At 46.3% G+C, this 16,313-nt stretch overlaps 1 protein-coding gene and 1 pseudogene across 1 annotated transcript; one reads left to right on the forward strand and one right to left on the reverse strand.

Moving 5' to 3' along the window:
* Positions 1-3,277: 3,277 nt before the first annotated feature.
* Positions 3,278-7,907, reverse strand: LOC105981019 (annotated as a pseudogene).
* Positions 7,908-9,850: 1,943 nt separating this feature from the next.
* Gpr176 (G protein-coupled receptor 176) lies at positions 9,851-16,250 on the forward strand. The gene is made up of 3 exons (XM_013010008.1): positions 9,851-9,887; positions 12,095-12,347; positions 14,228-16,250. The coding sequence occupies exons 1-3, from the start codon at positions 9,851-9,853 to the stop codon at positions 15,351-15,353; spliced, it is 1,416 nt and encodes a 471-aa protein (XP_012865462.1). The 3' UTR covers positions 15,354-16,250.
* The last annotated feature ends 63 nt before the right edge of the window (positions 16,251-16,313 follow it).

Consider the following 16,313-nt stretch of genomic DNA (forward strand, 5'->3'; position numbering starts at 1 on the left):
GGCACTGTCCCTCAGCTCTTCAGCTCAAGGCTAAGGCTAGCGCTCTACCACTCCAGCCACAGCACTACTTCCAGCTTTTTTCTTTTTGCTTATGTGGTGCTGAGGAATCAAACCAGGGCCTCAGGCATGCAAGGCAAGCGCTCTACCACTGAGCCACCTTCCCAGCCCCCTGCTTCATTTTTTATAGCCAGATATTTTATTGATTGGATATACTACATTTTCTTTGTTTGTTTTACTAAATATCCAGGTTAGCTGTTACAAATAGTGCTGCTATAAACTTCCCTGTGTAATTTTCTGTGTGGTATATCTTCATTTCTCTTATGTATATGCACATCCCTTGCTGGCCCTTTGTCCCAATGGTGCCCAGAGATTTCTCTAGGTATGGAGGTAGAATCTCAGTGTCTGCCCAGTAGGACTCAGGCTAGTGGAATGAACAGACAGGCCAACAAGGTAGGGTGGGATGTGGAGAGGCTGCTGTAGCGCACAGGAAGAAATGTACATTCTACCTGGATCCTCAAGAAAGGCATTCAGGAGATATGTGGGCCTTGAATGTTGACGGATGGGGAGGAGTTTTAATAGGCAGAGGGCTCCAGAAAAGCAGAGCCCATTCCAGCACAACTAAATAACGTGTACAGAAGCCAGGAGATAGTTGATAGCTCCATCCACTCAACAGGCTGGACTGTAGTGTGCACACGTGTGTGTGCTGCTGTGCTGATGAGGCTCCAGGGTCCATGCACATGGATTTGGGGAGAGATTCCTTCCTTTCCTTCTTCCCTTCTTCTCTTCTTCCCTCCCTCCCTCCTTTCCTTTCTTCTTTTGTTTTTGATTTTGTTTCAATTTTTGTTTTTAAAGCAGGGTCTTGGTAGGTAGCCTCTGATTTAGAATTTATAACCCTCCTACCTCCTTCTCTCTGGCCCTGGGTACTATTATTTCTTAAATTGGGTTGTGTTTTAACATCACAGTGTTATTTAAATCAATAGAGTGTCTTAGCATTGCTGAGATTTAAATCTCTGTAACTTGTGGGCGTTGTTGCCTTTGCTGTTCGCAGAGCGCCAGCCATGGGCACTGAGCACACAGAGTGCACTGACTTTTTAATTGACACTTGGTCTGTTGACAATAATTTTATTTTCCCAAAGTCACCCTGCCCTCTGGCTGTGCTCAGCTCTTTGCCATTGCTGCGTCTGCTCTGCGTCTGCTCTACGTCTGCATCCCCAGACTGCTCCCTCTCCTGTCCTGCCCCTCCTGGGGTCTGCCTCAGACTGGCTGGCCTACACCCTTCCAGCCGAACTTTCCTCTGGTGTTGCTGCAGTCCCTCCAGGCAGTTGGGCCCTGCTTTCTCTCAGCATCCCAAGTTTCTACATAGTTCCCCAGCAGATGATTGGGATCCATTTAGCAAGCAATGTGCCCAACACACCGGTCAACTCATTTCGATTTTGTTTTCTTTGTTTCAGTAAACCTGATGCTTAGTTTAGAGCCCTGAATTCAAACATTAAATACCTGTTGGACAACAACTTTTTCCTTTGCTATTATCTTATGCACAGTTCATTTATATGGTTAGTTAATATGAATTGATGGTAGTTTTAATGTTTTTTTTTTCTTCTGTTTTTGGAGATCGGATCTTGCTGTGTTACCCATGCTAGTCTCAACCTGAGACCAGCCACCACACTCCACAATGACTCTTAGTTGAGTCATTGGGATTGTAACATCTTAAATTGGATTATGGAGAGTGTTATTAAAATACCAAGTAATGATACTCTGTTCTCAGAGCACTTTCTTTATAGCACTTGTGTTTTTTGTTTTTTGTCAGTCCTAGGGCCTGAACTCTGAGCCTGGGCACTGTCCCTCAGCACTTCAGCTCAACCCTAGCACTCTACCACTTGAGCCATAGCACCACTTCTGGCTTTTTCTGCTTATGTGGTGCTGAGGAATCGAACCCAGGGCCTCATGCATGCAAGGCAAGCGCTCTACCACTGAGCCACCTTCCCAGAACTAGCACTTGTTTTAAGATACAGAATGCACATGTGCTAGTTTGAGTTGTATAAATTACACTAGTAGCCATAACAAGGGTTATTATCTGACTGATTGGGAATGTGTGTAATTATAACACAGGCATTTATGAGGAATACAAAGTTATCTGCTGGAGGTGTGACTCAATTGAGCCCCTGCCTTACAAGCACAAAACCCTGAGTTCAAACCCTGGTAGCAACAGAAAAAAAATAAACCTGACCTAGCATAATAGGCATGTGAGATTTAATAAAAGAATATGTCAAGTTGAGTCATTCTAGACAGAGAAGTTGAGATCTACTGTCAAACTATCTTAATTATCCATCCTGGGGTTAAATGTAAATAATAGCCTTGGGTAGTATAACATCTTAGAGGGAGAGGGTCATCAAGCAATTGAAAAGCTACCAGCCCAGGGGCCAGCCGGGCATGTTTGGACCAGGTGTCTGTCTGTCCACCCTTGTCCCAAGAGACAGGGACTAGCGATGGATCAGCTCTAGACTAGAGGGGGAATGTTTAACGTTTTCTTATTAGAGCTATAAAGTTAGGTAGCCAGGTGCTTAGGTGGCACGGAACAGCACTAGCAAAGTCAGAGCACTAAGCCTGTATGTTTTCTTACAGAGAACGCAGTCACAACAAATGAGATCATAGGGATCTGCCTGAAGTAGCTGTTTTCATTCTTACTTGTGACCAGCGTCTGGAGACGGCTTAGGCTCTCAGGCTCTTTCTGGTATGTGAGGCCCAGCCTTCTTTTCTAGGATTGGTACTGTCGCTCTATTTAGCTTTCCTAGACTGGACACCAGGCCCCTATAACCTCCTTACCTCCTGTATGTCCATCTTCCCAGAGGACTTCTGGACTCTTTCTGTTTTCATGCTTCCCCACAAACATCTGTTTTTTGTTTGTTTTTTTTTTAAATTGAGGTAAACCAAAAAATTTTACTGAAAAAAAGTAAGTAAAACCTGTAAGATCCATTCAGCCTAAAATACGTATTCAGGGTAAAACCAGATTGTCATTAGTTTAAAACAGAAAATATGACTTGCAATTCCAGCATAGAGTTGTGGAGCCGAGAGTATGTAAGACACTGTGATTGATGTAATGTTCTCATGTCAAAAGCCAGTCCATTGTCCAGAACTTGTCTGTGTTCTGGTTTCTTTGCTACTAAGGCAATGGTGAGTAACGTTCTGAAAGTTCAAACCAATTTCATCAAAGCCCTCAGATCTTCCTGGGGTATAGTTTACTATCTAACAGAAGCAGATACCATTCTGGAAGCAGAAGTCACTCTGCTGTTGTCTTTTGAGCCTTGGCAACATTTTCCAAAATTTTCCTTTTCCATTCTTCATAATCTTGTGTCAGATCTTCATCTTTTTGTAGTTTATGTTGGATGTCTTTTACCTTCTCTGATTTCGTAGCTGGTGGTTCAACCATCTTCTTTTTCTTCCTTGGTGGACTACCCAAGTCTCCAGGTACCTTGTCCATCTGCTGTCCAATCTTCTCTGTTTACACAGTCGATCAAATATAGCCTTCTTTACACCCGAAGTGGCTGCCATTTTGTTTTTATCCACTTTCAGCTTTAGAATCTTGCATGCTGAAAGTAATGCAGCAGTGGTGAACAGAGGCCTGGACAAGTCCAGATCTACTTGCTGTATCTGGGGAAGACTGGCTTCATAGCTTCGTAAAATCTTTGAAGCCATGTTCACCGCTTCTGTACAGCTAAATTGTACACTGAGGTCTCTTATTCCAATATTTGAGTTCAGGCCCAGTAAACACTCAAAAGATTTAAGATAGCTCTGGTACATCTTCTTGTTCAAACCAGAAAGTTTAATTAAATAAGCCCTGTCCAAGGGGTACTTCATGTAGGAAGCTGCAGGGTCTAGGCACATGACTGCATTGCTGGTTTCTGTGGTATGTGCAGACAGACGGACACATTGCACCTGGGATAGTCACCTGCTTTCCTCCGGGGAGTTTTTTCTCGAAGTAGGCCCTCTAGTTTCCCTCATCCTGGTGCTTCCCGTTCAGCACCACCAGTGGTGCAGGAAGGACTCCAGAGAAGGACAGGGACGTAAGGCATGAGCCTCTCTCCCAGCGTGTACACCCGGACTCACCTCAGCACCTCAGGTTCCGAAACTCCTAGGTGCTGGGCTAAGCATGGGATCACTCCCGATCCATGGCGCCAACCAAAACCTGTTTTGTTTTGTTTTTGTTTTTTAACTGGAATCTACCCGAGTGGGTCTAGATGCTTTTCAGGGACATGTCTCTGGTCTTTTCTTCACAGAATCAGGTTGTACTGTCAGGAGTTGAGTGGTCTCTTTGTGATCAGGTAGGGTGGTGCTGTGGGGCTCCCATTGACGGCTTTGCATTCTAGCTCCACGGCTTGCTTCTGTAACTGTTGGTAAACCGCTCGCATCTCCCTGCCTCAGTGTGCTCATCTGTAAACAGAGCTCTGCAGGACCTGTCTCTTGGTGTCCTCGCCAAGAATGATAGAGGCAAGGACTGAAAAAAACAGATTGAAGAGTTGGGTAAATGCCTACTAACTGCCGGCTGGTAGAATCTTCTGTCCAGCCTTAGTGTGTTCTGTCTGCCTGGATAACTGGTCTGCATTAAGGGCAGAGAAGGGAGATTTGCTATGTACTTATCCAGGTCAAGGAACCTCTGCCCTCAGCTGCAAACCCCAGAAGAAGCAGTATTAGTTTGGTACTCCTGCTTTACCTGTGGTGCAGGCCCGTGTCTCCTTTAACTTCTTATTGATTCTCCTGGCACTTTATAACAAGGGCAGGCTTTTTTATTAGAGCAGAGGAAAATCACACTTTTCTGATTACTTAGCCTGCTCCCTGGGTGCATTGCAAGATACAGCGTCTGGCACCTTCAGTCCCTGCTGGGAAAGCTCAGACTGAGGCTGTCTTCTCCCCCTCCATGGCCCCTGTTGGCTGCCCTTCCTGCTTCAGGAGACCAGCTCTTACATTTATGCCAGTTCAGAGAGCCAGGAAGGAAACAGGAGCTCCTCAGGCACTGGCCCTCGGCAGACAGGCTGTGAAACAAGGCGTGTGAGCACCCATCAGCCCTCCACTCCGTGTCTTTGCCTCTCTTGGGTCTCCTTCCAAGACAGGCATTAGTGTCAGCAAGGTGCCCGCCAGGCCCTGAGCTAGGGTTTTCTCCTACCTCTTCTCACTGACACCTACCCACCCTAGTCAAAGATGTTTCTGTTGGCTGTGACAGTTGGAAATCAATCAAACCACTGTCTCTCCACCCCCAGGTATTGAGGGACCACCCCTCCCCCCAAACAAACAAAAAAAACCCCACCAGGTCTTGAGGGACCAACCCCCCCCAAACAAACAAAAAACCCCACCCCAACTGTTTGTTTAACAACAAAGAGAAAAATCAACTTCTTTTTTTTTTGGGGGGGGGGTCCAGTCGTGGGCCTGAACTCTGGGCCTGGGCGCTGTCCCTCAGCTCTTCAGCTCAAGGCTAGTGCTCTACCACTTGAGCCACAGCGCCGATTCTGGCTTTTTTTTTTCTTTTTGCTTATGTGGAGCTGAGGAATCAAACCCAGGGCCTCATGCATGCAAGGCAAGCGCTCTACCACTGAGCCACCTTCCCAGCCCAGAAAAATCAACTTCTAAGGTTGACATTTTCAGCATTATAGTCTACTGGCTAGAAGTGGAGGTGCGTTTGTCAATGCTGTGTGTGTTGTGTATGTGAACAAATATATTTCCCTTTTATTTTTATTTTTTTTATTTTTGTCGGTTGTGGGGCTTGAACTCTGGGCTTGGGCACTGTCCCTCAGCTCTTCAGCTCAAGGCTAGCGCTCTACCACTTGAGACACAGCGCCACTTCTGGCTTTTTTTCTTTTTGCTTATGTGGTGCTGAGGAATCGAACCCAGGGCCTCAGGCATGCAAGGCAAGTGCTCTACCACTGAGCCACCTTCCCAGCCCAAGAACTATTAATCCTTAAAGTTTTTGGTGTTTATGACATATCTGAGAGTCAGAGAGTAAACAGATATTTTGACTTCAGATGTTAACAGAGCTACATCTAGGAGAGTTTTCAGGATTTTTGTGTTTACTTTTCTTCAAGGAAGGGTGACTAAAAGCTAAGCCACTGAAGAAGGTTCTGTACTTGCTTAGTGAGTATGTGGTGCCTTTAAGCAGGATTCCTGCAGTTGAGTTTCACTAGTTCATAGCTGGTGGTCCATGAGAGAAAGTTCACAAACGATGCTTCCGTGACATCAAAGTTATTTTAACACCCCGTGTGGGGAAGTGTTTGTCAGTTTTTATACATAATTTCATGTGAGGAGCATACTTTGAAGGTAAAGTTAGCATTCCCATTTCCACGTATAAGAGACGCGGGGCAGAGCTCTGAGGGGCGTCTGAGGGGTGGATCTCACTCTGTACAGCTTAAGGCAGCACAATTTTCTCATCTGGGTTTCTGTAGCTCAGGGATGTGGGAGCAGCTTGTGGGGGTGTCCCTAGCTCCAGGTCTCATAAAGTTGTTGTGAAGATGCTGTCCAGGGCTGCGGGCACAGGAGGGCGTGAGGCGGCTGGAAACCCGCTTAAAACCGCCCTGATGCACCAGGCTGGTACGGGGAGGCTGGGTGCTTCACTTCATGGGGCTCGACTGCTGATGTTTCCTTCAGGTACACAGCCAGGGTCTTCCCAGCTCACAGGTGGTGTGCACACTATCAAAATCACTTACCAGGGCTGAGAAGGTGGCTCAGTGGTAGAGCGCTTGCCTTGCGTGCATGAGGCCCTGGGTTCGATTCCTCAGCACCACATAAAAAGAAAAAAGCCAGAAGTGGCACTGTGGCTCCAGTGGTAGAGCACTAGCCTTGAGTTGAAGAGCTGAGGGACAGTGCCCAGGTCCAGTGTTCAGGCCCCACGACCAGACCCAAAAAAAAATTTAAAAAAATCACTTACCTATGGGATGAAGGCAGGAGTGCACACCTACAGTGGTCTAGCCTGGAGATCCCACCGGCATTTCTGCTCTGTCCTGGGGATACAGGACAAAGTTCACTACTAGAAAGTTCATTATTGGAAAATGAACAGTTTTCAAGGCAATATGTCACTTATTTTTACATACGAGCTTATATTTCATGACAAGCTAACAGTCTCTTTTCAGCCAGAGTATTTGCATACCCACTATGAGAAGCACAGAATAATGCAAACTGTGAACAGATTCTCAGCTTTGTCTTACCTGCTTCATCCACACTATATCAGTGACGTTGACTGCACTGTGAAAACCAGCGTTTTACAAACCCATGAAGTAGAAAATCAGTCTCCCAGGATTGAAGAAATGTCTCCATGCCTTTTGCTTTCTAATGGGAAGATGAGAGGTCATATTTTCTCATTGATTTCAGTGCTTCAAACAGGTTAATAGTATTATATGCTAGTGGGAACATTGCATGGTAAATAACTCAGTGTTATTCAAATCAACTAATATTAGAGGGAAATGCAGACACCGTGTCCACTATCATCACGAATCCTGTATTCTTAGAAGATAATGCAAAGCATGGAAACCTTTTGTCCAATTTTCAGCATTGTGAGCAAGACAGATTCAGGCACAAAAAGTCTCTGTTGTTTTAAGTAGTCAGTGGCAAATGTATATACAAAATCAGGCCTAGCATGGAGAAAAGTGCACCTAAAATAATTTTCCCTACTGTTTTGTTTTTGGTTTTGGTTGGTTGTGGGGCTTAAACTCAGGGCCTGGGAGCTCTCCCTGATCTCTTTTGCTCAAGGCTAGCATTTCTATCACTTAGAGCCATAGCTCCACTTCCAGTTTTTGTGTGGTTAATTGGAGATAAGAGTCTCATGGGGATTTTTCTACCCAGACTAACTTTTAACCTTAATCCTCAGATCTCAGCCTCCTGAGAAGCCAGGATTACAGGTGTGAGCTACTGGTACCTGGTTTCCCCATACTGTTTGTCAATATTTTCCGTCTTCTCTTTCTGTCTTTCACCTATCAAGTGGTATTTTTGGGGGGGGGAGGGGGTCCAGTCATGGGGCCTGAATCTGGGCCTGGGCGCTGTCCCTCAGCTCTTCAGCTCAAGGCTAGCGCTCTACCACTTGAGCCACAGCGCCACTTCTGGCTTTTTTCTTTTTGTTTATGTGGTGCTGAGGAATCGAACCCAGGGCCTCATGCATGCAAGGCAAGCGCTCTACCACTGAGCCACCTTCCCAGCCCCATATTTGTTACTATGTGTGTTAGGGCAGAAGAGGAAAAGAAAGAAAAAGGTTAGGGTTTGCTTTTCACAAAAAGTACTCTTTCTGCCCACCTTTGTGCCTTTCATTAGGGTAAGTACTTTTAAAATCATGTCACATCAACAAGGATCTTAAATACAGCTCAAGAAGAATAATATCCAAGTTGTGACTGGTAGATCAAGTGGGTTAGTTAGCCAGCTCCTGGGTTACTGCTTTTCTAGTCCATTCTGTTGCTTACTCTGCCCTTCTAACCTCCTTCCAGAGAGTTCTTGGCTCCTGGTGTTTGGGGTATTTGTTCCACATTCTTCATTTTATCAGTGGACTCTCATGGGTTTTGTACTGTAATTCAGCCTTTCACTGCTGCTTATGTTGTAGTCTTGATCTTGCTCTGACCTTAACACTATCACTTCCTTCCAGAACCTTCCCTGTCTGGGCCATCTGTCTCTTGTTATGTCCTGAATCTGCCATCTCCAATTCTTGCTCCTTCTGTTGCCCCGGCTCTCCCTGTGCCTTATTCTACAAATTCCCCTCTCTTGTTGGCCTTGCTCTTGGGGACAGAAGAACGTGGGGAAGGACGCACGGAAGCTTTGCTGAAAGGAAAATCTCCCCGGGAGAGTGAAGGTAGCCTAGAACCTGCTGGAATTACTGCCATTCCGAGCTCCTCTGCCTCTAGCCTTCCTGCGCCTGCCGCCTCCCCTCCCAAGCTCTCCTCTCAACTGCGAACGTTCCATTACTGGCATGGTCAGAGTTGCCAAATCTCACAGGACGAAGGGGCTTCCATCTCCAAACTCTTGTTGTGTCACTCATGTCAGTGTTCCGGGTGCTGGTGGAGAAGCAGGATGGAGTTCACTTTCCTCTCTTAATCCTCTACTTCTGTTACCCTTCAGGTCCTTGGAAATGTTTCCCTTTCCAACTGCATAATTACAGTTTCTGGAACAGAGGGAGGAGGAGAATGGGATGCATGCGTATTCCGTGTTCGTTCATTGGCTAATTAGAGCGCAGTGTGTCATTGCTGATTGCTGAGCGCCTGTCTCTCCGCGCTGCTCTGACACCGTGTTGGCAGTGGAGACAGTAAACATTCATCTTGTGGACGAAAGGTCGTCATGCATAGGTGGATCCAGAAAACAGTTCATGAAAAGGTCCAAAGATTCTCTTAGTCATATTAAACGCCACGTGTATGAAGCAATTCCTAGTTCTACAATGGTGGGTCGTACTAAAGAAGGAAATAACAGAATTTTCAGATAAGGACTTTTTTTTCCTGAGTGTTTGAGACAAGCTCTCGCATTCCTCCCGTCATACTGGGATTACAGGCATGCAGTGTGATGTCCAGCTCAGATAAGGTTCTTTACATGCCTTATAATCTTAACCTTACAATGTGCCATGGGAGAAAGAAGCCCTCTGGACTAAATGTAATTGTGCAGAATGTCTGGGGTCTGGTATCAGGGATGGCAGCCTGGCCGATTAGACCTGCATCCAATCAAGCAAGGCTCGTTAGGCTGCTGACCCAAGGGAAGTACATTTGATGCTGGAGAAAGTGTGACTACATCTTTCCTTCTTTCCCTGGAAGCTTTCTCCATATACCTGTTGGCTTAACCCATTTCCTGTTGCTATAAAGCAGCGTATTTAGCTTGGAGTTGCAGAGGCCAGCAGTCCAGGTGCATGGCACTGGCATCTGTGTGGCTTCTGGTGAAGCCTCGTGAGGCTTCAGCTCTTGTGGGAAGCAGAAGGGCAAGCAGATGCATAGGAAGAGAAGCGTATGTGCCAGCCAGGGGAGGCACCAGGCTCATTTCACAGCCAATCCAGTCTCCTAAGAGCCATTCTCAAGCAGGAGAGCATCCGTCCTCTTAATGACCTCATTTCCCCTTGTTATCTTTTTAATAGTTGTAAAAAGGGGTTTCAACTCAGCATGTCAATTCATTTGAAAAATGCATCTTAACCAGTATCGCCCCCTTCCATTTTTCTCTCCACCGTGTATCTCAGTCCTACGAGCTCCATTTTCATGTATACACGATAAGAATTATGTCTATATTGTCCCTCCCCTCTTTCTTCTCTCCATTGCTAATCACCTCTTGAAGGTACCAGTATCTCTCAAAATGATTGCCTTGGGGATCAACCCTTAACTCGATTTCTGGTGGGGGCAAACTATTCACACTGCAGAACCTGTGGTTATTAAAGATTGTCATTTAGGGCCAGTTCTGAGAGCCTTTCCATAGCTTTTCAGGGAGTAATACGCCTTTTGGGGAGAGATCAGAGATTCAAGTCCCTTGGGAAGTCAGGAAAACATTCTAGTTGATTTATATAGAAAGAAGATTCAGGGCTGGGAAGGTGGCTCAGTGGTAGAGCGCTTGCCTTGCATGCATGAGGCCCTGGGTTCGATTCCTCAGCAACACATAAGCAAAAAGAAAAAAGCCAGAAGTGGTGCTGTGTCTCAAGACACAGCCTTGAGCTGAAGAGCTGAGGGACAGCGCCCAGGCCCAGAGTTCAGGCCCCACAACCGGACCCAAAAAGAACGAAAGAAAGAAAGAAGATTCAGTTTATCTAAGAAAGAAGGAGGATGGCTGTCAATTTTGGACCCTTCATCTTTTATCTTACTCATGCATCTGTGTGTATCTTGCTGTGTGTTGATTGACAGGAGCGGGTAATGTCAGGGCCTAAGGGGGTGGTACCAGCTTGTCAGATCTTTCAGTCTGGATGACACTATAGAGTTGCCTAACTGTTAGGAATCCATTGTTGCCAAACCCCATGTGCATTTATTGTAGACTTGCTTAAAAGTCTTTGTGGGGCCTCACAGAGGCTGACCAGGGAAGGCTGTCCTTGGAGTTTCTTTATATATTTTTATGTATTGTAAAAATGAATGCTGTTAATATTTCCCTGAATTATTTATTATAAAGGAGAAGTCTAAGGAAAAACTATCCAAGCTTAAATTGGAGATAAAGATTTCATAAGATGCTTTCCATTCAAAGTAATTACTTAAAATTTGTCATGCATTTTAATAAACCTACTACCTTGCTCTCTTCTGTTAATTCAGTTCCTGCTTAATTTGAACTTCCTGTATCGTTTAAGAAAAAGCTTGAAAACCAAATTAATTGTAGCTGAACTCCATTTTCTCATCGTAGTAGCCATCAGCTTAAGCAGAGTTGGGTGGGTATTAGATAGATTAAGCATAGATTACAGCAAATTGACACTTCATAAGTGAGGAAGAGGCCCCAATTTTTAGGCAATGAAGAAGAGCTAGGTGTACTGAAAACCCCAGACACCGCTGTCTGATTATCAGCTGATTTTCCCTTGTGTCCTTGTTGATGGCCATGATTCTTTCAATATCAACAGCAAAGATCACTTTTCATCCAGTGTTGGCTTCTCAGTAGCTGGGACATTTATCTGCATTTGTTAAGGAGAGAATGATTTAAAAATAATCAGAGTAAGACTACTTTTTAGAACTATTTAAGCTTTCCCTGGGAAATGTGAACTTTTTAATGTTGGTTCCCCCTCTTTACTACAGAAAGCTTGTGAGACACTTTGCTCTAATTAACCAGCAAAAAGTCAGAAGTGGCACTGTGACTCAAGTGGTAGAGCATCAGCCTTGAGCACAAAAGCTCAGGGACAGTTCAAGCCCTAGGACCAGCACACACGCACATGTACACACACATAAATCATTTTTGTGAAAATGGAACAGTGGAGCTTGTTGAGATTGGTTTAGAAAGAAGGGAAGCGGAGCAGGAGGATGATGGGGCTAAGTCCGATTAAGGCATACTGTGTGCATACATGGACATGTCAAAGTGAAACATCCTTGTATAGCTAATGGGTGCTAATAAAAAGCTGAATTGTTTTAACCGGTATTTTCTTTCTCTCCTTTTTATGGTCTTTTTAATTTAAATTTTATTACTATTTTTTATATCTGGCCAGGAAACTTCATGGTGTTATGGTCAACATGCCGCACAACTGTGTTCAAATCTGTCACCAATAGGTTCATTAAAAACCTGGCCTGCTCGGGAATTTGCGCCAGCCTGTTCTGCGTGCCCTTTGACATTGTCCTCAGCACCAGCCCTCACTGTTGCTGGTGGATCCACACCATACACTTCTGCAAGGTCGTCAAGTTTCTGCACAAAGTCTTCTGCTCTGTAACTATCCTGAGCTTCCCGGCCATTGCCTTAGACAGGTAAGATCTAAGCAAATGGTGTCTCGTCCTATGCTGCTTTTTTATCTGCTGGTGGTCAACTGAAAGAGAATGAATTGTCCCAAAGAGAGCCTCACAAAGGACGGGTTGAGCAGTGATGGAAAATAAGAGCCTTAAGAAAAGACCTGTGGTTCAGGATGCTGGGGCAGAGCTACTGGGCCATGGTGTCGCTTCAGCTTGCTTGGGATTTGGAGTAGATTGCTCATCTGATTGGTAGCCCTGCAATTAGGCCTCTTTGATGCAGGATGAAAACATTTCTGAAAAAAACAAAGGAATGAACCATGAGGTTTTTTTTTTTTTGCGGGGGGGTCCAGTCATGGGGCCTGAACTCTGGGCCTGGGCGCTGTCCCTCAGCTCTTCAGCTCAAGGCTCCCACTCTACCACTTGAGCCACAGCGCCACTTCCGGCTTTTTGCTTATGTGGTGCTGAGGAATCGAACCCAGGGCCTCATGCATGCAAGGCAAGCACTGTACCACTGAGCCACCTTCCCAGCCTGAACCGTGAGTTTTTTTTAACAGATGATTGAATGGCTCAGTTGGGCCCCTGCCAGCTAACCTGAGAACTCTTCTGGGGGGTTTATCTCTAAAAGCTCATATCGTCTTCATGAGTGGGTTTCCTCTCCTCCCACCATGCTTCAAAGGTTGTTCATTTGGAAATGAATATCATACCTTACTTATTGCCATCATTCATGATTTGGAACTCAGGAGTCTTGATGTCTAGATTGTGCTGGGTTCTCTAATGCATTTTGTGTTGACCCACCTGTGATCGTGGAAGTTATCCTTTTGTTGTGTGTGTGTGTGTGTGTGCCCATAATGGGACTTGAATTCAAGGACTGGGCACTGTCCCTGAACTTTTGTGCTCAAGGCTAGCGCTTTGCCACTTGAGCCACAGCGCCACTTCTAGCTGTTTTGGTAATTAATTGGAGATAGTCTCACAGGCTTTCCTGTCCCAGCTGGCGTGGAACCATAATCCTTACGTCTCACCTCCTGAGTAGCTAGGAATATATCTGTGAACCACTGGCACCCAGCTACTTCATCGGCTTTTATTTAAGAAAGAAATGTCGTGGTGTCATAGAGTTTGAACACAGGGCCTGGCACTTGCTGGGCTCTAGCATGTGAGTTATACCTCCAGGCCTTAATCTTTAAATATTAATAATGCATAATCCATTGCACAGACCATGGCTTGGGTCTGCTTTGGCTCTAAATGTAGACTAATTTATTTATGCCAGTGGCTTTGAAACTTTCTCTGAAGCGCAGTGAGTGTAAAACTTTTACAAGGTACTCTGTGCTCTTAACTCGAAAGACAGAAATGAAAGATATGAAAGCTTTTTATTGGGGGCACTCTGGGATTTAATTCTGGTGGCAATAATTATAAGGCTAGCTATGAAAATTTTTTTTCCTGATTCCAAGAGCCTTGAGCATTACATGAAGATATGGCTTTTTTTTTCTCCTTCCAAAAATTGTTGTTTTGTTTTATTTTTGGTTTACTGGTGCTTCTCATTATAGGGTTGAGTCCTTAAAAGCTAAGGTCTGAATTTCCTGCATTGTCCAGTGGTTCCTTCTTTTTTTTTTTTTTTTTTTGGTCGGTCGTGGGGCTTGACTCTGGGCCTGGGCGCTGTCCCTCAGCTCTTCAGCTCAAGGCTAGCGCTCTAACACTTGAGCCATAGCGCCACTTCTGGCTTTTTCTGTTTATGTGGTGCTGAGGAATCGAACCCAGGGCCTCATGCATGCAAGGCAAGCGCTCTGCCACTGAGCCACCTTCCTAACCCCTAGTGGTTCCTTCTTGCCTACTTTTGGTCACTGAATCTCCTAATTAAAGAGCCTGCTTCTCTGTGCAGTTAATATTACTTGTGTTCTGTATAGGTATTACTCAGTCCTCTACCCTCTGGAGAGAAAAATATCTGATGCCAAATCCCGGGAACTGGTGATGTACATCTGGGCCCATGCAGTGGTGGCCAGCGTCCCTGTGTTTGCAGTCACCAATGTAGCTGACATCTACGCCATGTCCACCTGCACGGAAGTCTGGAGCAACTCCTTGGGTCACCTGGTGTATGTGCTGATCTATAACATCACCACGGTCATTGTGCCTGTGGCTGTGGTGTTCCTTTTCCTGATCCTCATCCGCAGGGCGCTGAGCGCCAGCCAGAAGAAGAAGGTCATCATAGCAGCGCTGCGGACCCCGCAGAGCACCATTTCCATCCCCTACGCCTCCCAGCGGGAGGCGGAGCTACATGCCACCCTGCTGTCCATGGTCATGGTGTTCAGCCTGTGCAGTGTGCCCTACGCCACCCTGGTCGTGTACCAGACTGTGCTCAACGAACCCGACACGTCCGTCTTCTTGCTGCTCACGGCCATCTGGCTGCCCAAAGTCTCTCTGCTGGCCAACCCTGTGCTCTTCCTAACTGTGAACAAGTCTGTCCGCAAGTGCTTGGTGGGAACCCTGGTGCAGCTGCACCACCGGTACAGTCGCCGAAACGTGGTTAGTACTGGGGCTGGGGTGCCCGAGGCCAGCCTAGAGCCCAGCATGCGCTCAGGCAGCCAGCTCCTTGAGATGTTCCACATCGGCCAGCAGCAGATCTTTAAACCCACAGACGATGAGGAGGAGAGTGAAGCCAAGTTTCCAGGCCCAGGAGACTCGCAGGCTAAAGAGGGGCTTACTTCCTGCCTGGAAGGAGGACCGGCGCCGCAGCGAGCATCCCCTGCAACACCACCCCTGGGCTCGGCGGACTCCATAGCCCAGGTGGCCCCAGCCACCCCTGCAGAGCCTGAGACCTTTCCAGATAAGTATTCGCTGCAGTTTGGCTTTGGGCCCTTCGAGTTGCCCCCTCAGTGGCTCTCAGAGACACGGCACAGCAAGAAGAGACTGCTCCCCCCCTTGGGCAATACCCCTGAAGAGCTGATCCAGACGAAGGTGCCCAAGATCGGCCGGGTGGAGCGGAAGATGAGCAGACACAACAAAGTGAGCATTTTCCCAAAGGTGGATTCCTAAATCCTTCATGCTGGCTTTGGAGCTGAATGGTCTCTCACTCAACACACTGCAGTGGGACAGGGCTTCTGAATGGAAGGGAAAGCTGTGTCAAATCGGAGGCCCCCTTTACTGAGGGGGTGTATGCATTTATCATGGCCGTCCTCATCCGTGCTCTTTGTGAGGTGTGACCTGGGCCCTTGGAACAGGTCCTGGGTGGGTATTTCCTTGTGCATTGGGGGGGGTTCCTCATTTTCCTGGGCTCAGCAGAGAACACAGGTAAAAGAGGGTCTGATAGCTCATAGGGAGCAAGACACTCCTAAAAATTCTAGATACGTATAGTGTGCAGTGGCTACAAATAAGACACCTACTAGGGTAACTAGAAGTACTGGCCCCAGGAGAAGGGGGTGAGGGCACTCCTCCTGGCTTCCTGAGGGGCGCCATTGCCTGGCTCGCTCCTTCCCCACCCCTCTCTTCCCTTTCTCTAGGATATAACTAGGACAGCTCTCTCCCCCTGTCCTTGTGCCTATGGACTGGGGCTGAGGGAGACCTTTATCTTTGCTTCTCTTGACTATCAAGTCACCATCTCCCCTCCTTGCCCAGCGTCCATCAGTGTTGGCTGGAAAACACTGCACGCTTTCCTTGTTTTCCCAGTAAATAAGTGAGAAGCTTAGAAGTGGAGCAGGCTAAGAATTGCCCATGGCCCTAGGCTTTTCTTTCACACATGGTTCTTTATGAAAGGTGCCAAAAAAAAAGTGACACTCATAAAGCATAAAGTATATTGGAAATATTTGGAGGAACACTTTTGTAATTCAAAGGTAGCTAAAAACATGCAAGGTTGGGATAGATAAGTTGGGTCTTTTGGAAATAGAAAAGATGATTCCCAGCCAGGTGCCAGTGGCTCACACCTACAGTCTTAGCTACTCAGGATGTTGATATCTAAGGATTGCAGTTCAAAGCTAGTCTGGCAGGAAAGTCCTTGAG

The sequence above is a fragment of the Dipodomys ordii genome, unplaced genomic scaffold (assembly GCF_000151885.1).
Source record: "Dipodomys ordii isolate 6190 unplaced genomic scaffold, Dord_2.0 Scaffold11, whole genome shotgun sequence".
NCBI classification, from domain to species: domain Eukaryota; kingdom Metazoa; phylum Chordata; class Mammalia; order Rodentia; family Heteromyidae; genus Dipodomys; species Dipodomys ordii.

What these genes read in the sequence shown, in the direction of transcription:
- Gpr176 (XM_013010008.1), top strand. Translation starts at nt 9,851, where the DNA reads ATGGCACTGGCATCTGTGTGGCTTCTGGTGAAGCCTC. An exon ending in GTGGCTTCTGGTGAAGCCTC is followed by an intron (nt 9,888 to 12,094) that starts GTGAGGCTTCAG and finishes ATATCTGGCCAG; the next exon opens with GAAACTTCATGGTGTTATGG. An exon ending in CCGGCCATTGCCTTAGACAG is followed by an intron (nt 12,348 to 14,227) that starts GTAAGATCTAAG and finishes TGTTCTGTATAG; the next exon opens with GTATTACTCAGTCCTCTACC.